The sequence below is a fragment of the Taudactylus pleione genome, unplaced genomic scaffold (genome assembly GCF_031769625.1).
Source record: "Taudactylus pleione unplaced genomic scaffold, aTauple2 ptg001187l, whole genome shotgun sequence".
Classification (NCBI taxonomy): domain Eukaryota; kingdom Metazoa; phylum Chordata; class Amphibia; order Anura; family Myobatrachidae; genus Taudactylus; species Taudactylus pleione.
The window spans coordinates 237,675-248,445 of record NW_028285588.1 but is presented as its reverse complement, the minus strand read 5'-3'; the positions used below and the strand labels follow the sequence as shown (position 1 = coordinate 248,445).

The following is a 10,771-nucleotide window of genomic DNA, read 5'->3' as shown; positions in this document are numbered from 1 at the left end:
CAATCAGCTCCTAACTGCCATCTCACAGGCTGTGTTTGAAAAGTGACAGTTGGGAGCGGATTGGCTGGCACCTTATCACTTTTCACTCTGTCTCCTAACACTGCTTAGTAAGTAGACCCCTTAATGGCTTACTGTGATCGCTGGTCCTGTACATGCTGGGATTATGGACACACAATACACTTTGTATGACACATATTACAGCTGGTTAAGTGCTAATTCTACCCTCTTCATGGACTGGCCACACTCACTCTAAAATCAAACATTTGGAAACCCCCCTCTAGCAATCCTGCGTTTGCCACTGCTCTTTAGATGATTTGATAAATCTCCCCTTATATACTAATACTGACAGCAACTGAGCTGCGCCAAACACAGCATAGGGCTCCGGAAGAGGGAGACAGCGCGCCTGCGCAGTAGCTGCACGAGGAGGAGGCGGTGGCTAGCAATGATGGGATGGAGATGCGCCGCCGGGTAGCCTAATGCATCCAGGAGGAGGCGGGCACCTATTCTGTTGAGAGGAGACCGCCCGGGTCAGAGTCCCCATCACACCCTGCCGATTCCTCCCTCAGCTGAAGAGGCAACCGGGTAATAAAGAGGCTGCTGCATAGAGCGTAATTTGCGCTTACGTGTTACTGTATATCGCGGGGCGCTGTGCGGGTGAGTGAGGGACTACTATGGCTGCCGGTACAGTGCTGCTGCACATTGCTTGTCTGCACATCTACACGCTCCACTGGCCGCAATACATGTGGCCACAGCATGGGATGTGTGCAGGTTACTCACATGCTGTCATGTGCTGTGTAATGTCACATGTCTGTATATGTTAATACACAGATCTGTGTATGTTCTTTCCAGATCCTGTAACATGTCATTCCAATGATTGTGCAGGCTCTGTGTGCGGGGGCTTATTCCTGACACCACTAGTCAGTCAGTGATGTTACTTGCTGCCTGCTGCAGTACAATAAGTGACATTATAACAGTCCCTTGACCTTCACGTGTCCACCTTCTCTGGAACTAAGCAATAGTGAAACAAAATAAATATGATCTGGAAACACATGAATGGGGAATGGGGACTCAAACTGAAAGTGAAACAATATAAAATGAAAGCAAATGAAAACCTGATTATTTATTTTTTTTGGCCCGTGTGACGCAATGCTAGCAATAATGAATTAATTAATTTATGGACGGTAAATACATTTTATTTTTAGTTACTATACAGAGCTTCTGTGTAATTATGTAAAACATAGGCATTCCCTATTTACCAAGACCATTTTTTTTGCCATAAATGCAGTGTCACTGTACTTACTCTGGGTGAGGGCTTCATGCAGTTCTAGTGAGGGGAGGATCTGCCCCAGGCTTGGAGAGGACAGCCAGTGATGTGGCCATCCAGGTGCCAATCTCTAATCTCCTTCAGAGGTTACAGATGGTGATGGTTTTAAGCTGCATACACACGTAAAGATTTTCTGTCCAACCATCCAACTAGTTGATTGGTTGGAATGAATATCTGGTAAGGTGTGAAAGCAAATGACAATCAGCAATTTGCTCCTAAACGCCAGAAAATGGACAAAAACGGTTGTTTGAACAAATTATTTAGATCAAACATTTAATAAACTTGTCCATTGTCATCTATTTTCTGGCATTTAGGAGCAAATTCCTGATTGTCATTTGCTTTCATACCTTACCAGATTTTCATTCCAACCAATCAACAAGTTGGATGGTTGGACAGAAAATCTTTACGTGTGTGTGTGTGCAGCTTAGGTCCAGTGGTTGCCAAACCTCCACCCCACCAACAAAAAAAAAAAGTGAAAACTTCTTTAATGATTTTGGATTATTCATATTCCAGTGGTCTAACTATTAAAAAAAATACTATATTTGTGGGGGCTTAAAGATGGGGGTGGGTTTTGTCTAACAATAGATTGTTGCAGACATGAGGGCAAATGGCGGTGGTCTTAGGAGACTTGTGTAGTGTAAGCAGTACAGGGGTGTCTAAAGCCTCCCCCGTATGTGAAAAACTTCTTTAGTGAGTTGAGGTTATTTATAGGAATGTAGTTTCAATATAAAATATAAATGTAATGTTGGGGGCTTGTATTACAGTAACTTGAAGGAAGTATCTTGCAGACATGAGAGTATGCTTGTCTGCAATAAAAGTATATGTATATATGGGGTATTTAATGAGCATAACATGATATTTGTGTTTGCTTTCCAGGACCACAACATGTCTAAGCCTATCCTTTCCTATCAGATTGGATTGAGTTTGGCAGCTGGAGCAGCTGCAGCGATTGTAGTTTATGTGTTGCACCAACGTCGACAAAAGAGGTTTAATAGCAAAACATTTAAACAAAATGGGTATCGGACGCACTCGTTTGCAGATCATGATAATATTCCTTTGACTTCAAGATACCCACAAGGTAATTCTTGATACTTTCCTCCATCACTTAACATTTGTCATGTTTACAGGTATAAAATAAAATACATATTGAATGTCAGCATGTACTATAGATTATCAAAATCTATTTATCTTATAGACATTTTTGCTGTGCTTCATGTCAGTGTTTCCAGGAAGGGGAGATATTGTGGATGTGTCACGTGGTGAGCAGTTGGAGTTGTTGAACCGCTTGGATCATGTTCTTGGCAGCATTAGTGATTTGCGGCAGGAGGTTGAATCTCTGCGGAACATCCTACATGGGCTAGCTGAGGACATTGTTGGAGAAGTGCGGTGGGTAATTGTTAGCAAGCTGATTTTGGACAGGCACTTTGAATTCTTTAGAAATGATGCAATACCCATTTTCCTACTTTGGAAGCAGAGTTTAATAAGAGGACAAAAATTAAAATGTTTATTGTAATAACCTTGTGGCTATTCCTCATTATCTGGGGTCACAGCTCTCCTTCTTGTTACTATAGGGCTCTCTGCTGCGTAGGGGCTTCTTCCCCTCTAGCTATTGCATGGGGCTTTATTTTAGCCATAATGTCTTCTTGCAGCACTTCCCCCTTGCTAGATGCTGTGGGCTTTTATGTAGGGACTCTCCACACCTTGTGCTCACAATTGAGGAAGGCCATGCTGTTTGGTGCAGCACCCTACCTTTATCACTCAGGCTTTTTTCCTTGGGGGCATCTCCACCATTCTCTTAGCGATTTGTGCTCTCCTTGCTTCCGGCCCACGCACCAGCTCTCCTGGTCACTGGGGAACCTCCTCCCTATGCATGGCAAATCCAAGTCTTTATAGATTCGGGGTTCCCTTGTGAATCTGCCATGCCTCATCAAGTAATCTGGCTAGCCCGTGTTACTGCCTCTCAACTCTCATGAGACCTGTGCCTCAGCTCCTAGAGACCTCCTGGTGCCCCCACCCCCCTGCCCGCTGCCACCAGTTCAGGCCTAAATAACAAGAAACATACATTTTATTCTATCTAACAACAAATAGACACAAGGGGGAGAACTTAAGAAGCAGCGGCTGCTGTAAGCCACTGCCTCCTGGTGTGGTGCACGAGCATATTTAAAACGGCACCCGCAGTTCTTTTAATTATACAAATTAATTATTGTCCAACATTTCTACATGGGAACATCTCATAGATAGAAAAGCTAGTGTGTCTCAGGGGCTCAGTAACATCTGCCTTGATAAAAGTTTCTGCAATATTGGAACCTTATTTCTAATAAAAATTAAGGTGTCTCGGAAAATAGTTTACCATGTACTGTGGGCCTGATTCAGATGTGGACGCTAATGCTGTAGTCACAGCCGATGCTGCAAATTTATGTTCATGCCACAGCCAATGGGCTGTCTACTGAGATGCCCACCAGCTGCAGCTCTTATTGCTGTGGTGCGTACATAGTTGCACCGTCGAGCGGACATCGGCAACGCTGTTGGACATTATAGCAACCCTATGGCTGCTCAGAATGTCCGACGGTACTTTGACGCCGGTGCCATCCCCCAGTCACCGCCCAGGAACACCTATCGGAATTGCACGGGTCTCCATGCAATTCAGTCTGCGTTCCCCAGCGATAACCATCAGGGTGCATTCGCAGATATCTAAGACAAATGTTTTAATTTTGTCCACCTCTAAATTGGACCCTATGTTCTTTCACAGCTACCCAGCATTTATGTATCTAGTGCAGGATAAGACCTATGCCAATTTGCGTAGCGTAATGTAGCAAAATCGCTCTGCATGTGCCCAGAAAATAACAGCTGTCAGCGCAGGAGATCTACCAATCCCCAAAATGCTCCTAAATGGAGAGAGAGTACAAAATCAGACAGCGTTGTATTTACAGGACACTGCAATAATCATAATAATCATCCTGCACATGAGATTTGGATAGTATATATTACTCAGTAGTTACTTGTGCCATATAAAAGTCACACAATATCAATAAAATCTAAGCACAATCCTAATGGGTCGACCAACAGTGTTTAATAGAGATCAAATAAAACATTCATGTTATGTTCTGTCCTTTGTTTGCATCATGGTACCCGCAATCTACAGCCCTCATTTATAGGTTTAAACTTTAAAAATAAAATATAGTAATAACCAAGTACAAGTCATCTTATTATAGAATTGAGTCCAGCCGTGGCCAAAAGTTTTGAGAATGACACAAGTATTGATTTTCACCAAGTTTGCTGCGTCAAAAACCCACAAGTTCTGACAAACTCCAAGCATTGATTAGGCGGCCGTCAGTCGGTATGTGGCCCAGAAGGTGAGTGACAGCATGCCAGGGCGCATCGCAGAGGTCTTGAAAAAGAAGGGTCAACACTGCAAATATTGACTCTTTGCATAAACCTAATGTAATTGTCAATAAAACCCAATGACACTTACAAAATGCTTGTAATTTTACTTCAGTATCCCATAGTAACATCTGACAAAAAGGTCTAAAAACACTGAAGCAACAAAGTATGTGAAAACCAATACTCGTGTCATTCTCAAAACTTTTGGCCACGGCTGTAGATTGAATGTCTAGAACAGGGTTTCCCAACCACGGCCCTCAAGGCACACTAACAGTCCAGGTTTTAAGGATAGCCATAGTTGAGCACAGGTGTCTTAATTAGTACCTTAGTTATTTTGATTTAACCATCTGTTCTTAAGCATGGATATCACTAAAACCAGGATTGTTAGTGTGCCTTGAGGACCGAGGTTGGGAATCTCTGGTTTAGAAGTTGCTTTGATAAGATGTGTGGAGGGAAAAATTGGCTACCTTCAGTATTGAAAACAAAGTAATGCAAATTCTGACAAGTGTAGTGATGTGTTATTCTTAATCATAGCCAAATCTAGGGGTTGTCTGTGTGAGGCTAGATACCTTTAGTACCTAAAAAGTAATAAACCGCTCCGCTATCACCACCTTTAAAAGCTTCAGGCTCCACAAAAAAATAATAGTATTTTTTTTGGCCATATTTGCCATTTACAATTCATTTGGCTGGCATAGTGATTTTAAAGCTATAAAGTTAACTATATCCCTGCTCTAGGGTCCCTGTTTACTGGCCAATGAGACAATATACTCCATTATACTCCTTTCTGATGAGATTCCACAAGCCTCTGTCCTCATGTTTGAAAGTCTTTTACTCTTCTGTTACCCAAGCTTGCTGCCTTACTGTCGCCCTCTACTCCTCTCCCTTCTTTACCTCCCCATATAATATCTCTCCCTATCATGCCACTTTTTCCTTTGCAAAATTGGCAAAAATGTATCCCTTACTGTCCCATGGTATTGCCAAGTTCCTGATACACTCCACCCTCCTGGTAGCTGGCCTTTCCACTTAGTGGCTACCACCTCCCCCTCAACCAGAATCCATCTTAAACATTGTAGCAAGGTTGATCTATCTATCATCACGTTCTACCTCTACTACTTCACTCTATAAATCTTCCCCTGGCTCCTCATCTACACCAGGATTCAATTCAAGCTCCTAACCTTCAAAGCCCTCCACCACTCCTCTCCCCCATAAATATCTTTACCTTGTCTCAATATACATCCTCTTTTGCCCACTCCTTTTCTCCTTGGATCTATGCCTCTCCTCCCCCGTTAACCTCCTCACACTCACGCCTTCAAGAATATTCCCATGCTGCTCCCCATCTGTGGAACTCCCTATCTTGTATTGAAGGACTCGCCACCACCCTTCAAGTCTTCAAAGTCCCTCACAACACACACCTTCAACAGTGTCTTTCTCCCCTCCATGTGTTGCAACTCCTACTGCCTCTCCCTCTAAACTGTAAGCTCTCACAAGCAGGGCCCTCTAAACCCCATGTGTCTCCCCATTGTTCTATCCCTAAAGGGCCTCATACATCAGGCGGCCATTTCCCCAATCTGACCAGAACCGTTGGTCGGAAATGTTAATCGACTGGCATCGATGATCGCCGATCCGTCGGGGAATTGGGAAAATTCCTCATGTTTAAAAAATCCCAGATTTGCAGATCCCGATCATGTTTTCATCGGGAAAACCATCCCTGTTGCTGAAGTTTCGGAGCCATTACTTTCTGATTGTTAAATGATTTGTATGATTTACGCATACTCTGAATTGTGGGATCATACTGAAAATGTATACTTCCTGTCCTGATGCGCAGATGTCTTCACACGACCTTTGCATTCATGTCTCTCGTTTTATTCTGCTTAACTGTTTGCTTGCCCCTCTGTCACTGCAGAACTTGTTGCGCCCTATAAATAACTATGATGGTGATTTATATAGGTAGCAACAAGGTAGGTTGTAATAAATAAGTGGGGTTTCAGAGCTTATTTCAAAATTTGAAGACTGTGGGATTGCATGTGGTTGGGAAATTCATAAGTGGGTAGTGCCATGGGAGGGGCTAGGAGCAGATCAGAGATACATCTATAGCTGGGTACACATTAGATGACCTGTGTACCCAGCCGACCCACGATACGATGCCCGACATAGCGTGCGGTCCATACACACCACATGATCTGGTGAACGACCTCACGATATCCAAATGCAAAGGGTCGTTCATCAAATGGACAGATTGAGAAGCATGTACGCTCAATCTGTTGATACAATGAACACCCCAGTGAGAGTGAGCATGGTCTAACATAGTGTGTGCACGCTTGCCGATGTAGATAAGTTGCCCCGATCTGCCAGATCGGGCGACATAACGTCTGTGTACCCCACTTAAGAAGCATATTTTGAGATGAGACTGTATGAAGAGGTGGCGGCATTGTGGGCTTTGTAGGTAAGGTGGAGTAATTTAAATTGGATTCTGGAAGACACGGAGAGCTAGTGTAAGCAGAGGTTCTTCTGGGGACTGAGGAGTGTTGGTATTAAAAACAAACTTTTCATTCTATTCCAAGGTCACATCTGGAGGAGAGCCACAAGGCCAATCGACGTAGAAGGTTCCTGATCCACAGAGAGAGGACAGATTCCACAGGCTCCAGCTCTATCTATTTCACAGCTAGTTCTGGAGCACAACTTACAGATGCAGAAAGTGAAGGGGGGTAAGTACAGTGAAAGTCAGCAGCTAAATCAGTAGTGAGGAGCAGCCCTCCTAAAGAGTTCTGTGTTTTTTCTTCTTTTAATGAAATGTTGATGAATGCAGTATCTAAGATGACTTATTTCAGGGCTGCTTAACTTGTGAATATGTCATGGTGGCAGAACCAGATGAATACATCATGGAACTCTAGGCAAAATACTGGTTTGCCTAGTCCAGGGGTAGACAACATCAGGCACTACAGCTGTTATTGAACTACACATCACGGCATGCCCTGCCACAGTTTTAGCGTGTATACTGGGAAGTGTAGTTCCACAGCAGCTGGCGTACCACAAATTGCCTATCTTTGGCCTAATCTGTCCCTGCCAATTCACCTGCACCTTTCCATCATACCACGCTGGTTACATCACTCTTTTTTTTTTTCCTCACCTCATAGTTGTCATTTAGATGCATATATACTTATTAGTGCTTTCATGTCCACAATGAAAATGGACATCAACACAAGTGAAGTATGTATGTATATATAATTAGAGAGAGAGAGAAATATTTTATATGATGTATCGTCTTGATGCTTCATTTGCAATATATTAAGTTATAAGATGCAATACAATGGTACCAGAAAATACATTATATGAACTAACACTTTTACAAGTAACAATCCATCCTTGATTGAGGTCTGTAGATGGGTAAACTTGCTGATGCTTACAAAAAATTGCAGATCAAACCCAGCGTGTTTTCAGTGGTATAATTTCCCTTTAATTTCGGACATCCTGTTACAGTGAAACTTCACAAACTATTTTTCCAGTTCAAAAGAATCCAGTTTGTCATTAAAGCCCTGTTGTCAGACAGTCTTATTCCATAGCTCTGAAAGATAGATCTCATATGTGGTGGTTCTTTCATTTTTAGGTCCCTTTCTGTCTATTTTATTTTTCGTTTTATTCGGTTTAGTCAGAAAAAAATTATTTTCACTGATATTAGCAACCGGTATATAAGAAAATAGGAAGCATAGTTCCTTGCCTGGAAAGATATCCTGACTATTATATTACATACTGCTTTATTGCCCTTTGACTGTTTTCTTGACGAAAATTTGGCTTCATCAATAGTTTCTGCTTCATCTTGGAATTCTTCTGATTTGCTGTATTGTAAGGCTTCTTTCAGCTGAATAGACATTACTGGTCCTAATTTCTTTGGCTTCATTGGAAAAATAAACTACTTTATAACCAGTGAAGAGTCGCTAATTTGACAAGACACATTATCCGGTAAACTGTAATTTGTTCCATTCAGCCTTTAAATCATGTGTACCCATATAACAAACTGAATGACAGTGTTAAATATGCAGATATTGCTAGTGTTATCCTAGCTTGCTTTTCAACAATTGTAAATATAAATGTTTTTCTCACAAAAACACAGATACACAGATGCAGTTTCATGGTGCCCCCCGTATGAGAGTAGCCTAGTACAAAACCCAAAAACCGATTCACTGGTCCAACTTTGTTCTCCTATTTTAAAACATTGCAGAGAAGCAAAAGAAAGACAGGAACTAAATGAATATTGGTACCCAGAGGGCAAGTCTCATACATACAATACAATTCAGAAGCTCTGACTCCTCTGAAACTGACTGAAACGCCAAGATTATTAAATGCATGTGTGTGTGCATATATTACATTTGTCGACATTTTGCAGATATCGACATTTTAACCATGTCAACACTATGACATACGTCATCACAGTGTTTACCTTTGTGATTGTTTACATGATGACTACATCTCACGCTCTCTCTTTAGATGGATATGGATATAGTATAAAGATGAATAGCATCTCGCTCTCGCGCTCTCTCTCTTTTTGTTATGTTACAGCCTTATTCCAAAATGGAATAAATTCATTTTGTCCTCAAAATTCTACTCGCCATACCCCATAATGACAACGTGTAAAAAATTTTTTGAGATTTTTGCAAATGAAAAAAATAAAATCAAATGTACATAAGTATTCACAGCCTTTGCCATGAAGCTCAAAATTGAGCTCCGGTGCATCCTGTTTACATTGATCATCCTTGAGATGTTCCTACAGCTTACTTGGAGTCCACCTGTGGTAAATTCAGTTGATTGGACATGATTTTGTCTATATAAGGTCCCACACTTGACAGTGCATGTCAGAGCACAAACCAAGCATGAAGTTCAAGGAATTGTCTGTAGACCTCCGAGACAGGATTGTCTCGAGGCACAAATCTGGGAAAGGGTACAGAAAACTATCTGCTGCTTTGAAGGTCCCAATGAGCACAGTGGCCTCCATCATCTGTAAATGGAAGAAGTTCGGAACCACCAGGACTCTTTCTTGAGTTAGCCGTCTAAACTGAACGATCGTGGGAGAAGGGCCCTAGTCAGGGAGGTGACCAAGAACCCGATGGTCACTCTGTCAGAGCTAAAGCATCCCTCTGGTGGATTGCTGCAGAGATGGTTGTCCTTCTGGAAGTTTCTCCTCTCTCCACAATCAGGCCTGTATGGGTAGAGTGGCCAGACGGAAGCCACTCCTTAGTAAAAAGCACATGGCAGCCAGCCTGGAGTTTGCCAAAATGCACCTGATGGACTCTCTGGTCTGATGAGACAAAGATTGAACTCTTTGGCGTGAATGCCAAGTGTTGTGTTTGGAGGAAACCAGGCATCGCTCATCACCAGGCCAATACCATCCTACAATGAGGTATGGTGGTGGCAGCATCATGCTGTGGGGATGTTTTTCAGCGGCATGAACTGGGAGACTAGTAAGGATAGAGGGAAAGATGAATGCAGCAATGTACAGAGACATCCTGGATGAAAACCTGCTCCAGAGCGCTCTTGACCTCAGACTGGGGCGACTGTTCATCTTTCAGTAGGACAATGGCCAATATATCAAAGGAGTGGCTTCAGGACAACTCTGTGAATGTCCTTAAGTGGCCCAGACTTGAATCTGATTGAACATCTCTGGAGAGATCTGAAAATTACTGTGCACCGATGCTTACCATCCAACCTGATGGAGCTTGAGAGGTGCAGCAAAGAGGAATGGGCGAAACTGCCCAAAGATAGGTGTGCCAAGCTTGTGGCATCATATTCAAATAGACTTGAGGCTGTAATTGCTGCCAAAGGTGCATCAACAAAGTATTGAGCAAAGGCTGTGAATACTTATGTACATGTGATTTCTTTTTTTTTTTTTAATTAAATTTGCAAAAAACTGAAACTTTTTAAATGTTGTCAATATGAGATATTGTGTGTAGAATTTTGAGTACAAAAATCAGTTCTCCATTTTGGAATAAGGCTGTAACATAACAAAATATGGAAAAAGTGAAGTGCTGTGAATACTTTCCGGATGCACTGTGTGTGTGTGTGTGTGTGTATATA

At 42.3% G+C, this 10,771-nt stretch overlaps 1 protein-coding gene across 3 annotated transcripts in view; it reads left to right on the top strand.

Annotated features, from left to right (window-relative positions):
- Positions 1 to 386: 386 nt before the first annotated feature.
- Positions 387 to 10,771, top strand: part of LOC148451052 (regulator of microtubule dynamics protein 3-like) — a 164,817-nt gene continuing 154,432 nt past the window's right edge. The window contains exons 1-4 of one of the 3 annotated variants that reach the window (XM_088462333.1): positions 387 to 582; positions 2,201 to 2,402; positions 2,545 to 2,710; positions 7,267 to 7,410. In XM_088462333.1, the coding sequence (XP_088318459.1) occupies positions 2,210 to 2,402; positions 2,545 to 2,710; positions 7,267 to 7,410 (503 nt within the window). In that variant the 5' untranslated portion in view covers positions 387 to 582; positions 2,201 to 2,209. Of the gene's footprint in view, positions 655 to 2,200; positions 2,403 to 2,519; positions 2,711 to 7,266; positions 7,411 to 10,771 lie in introns of those variants that run through there. The other 2 variants (XM_088462334.1, XM_088462335.1) reach the window with 2 other exon arrangements.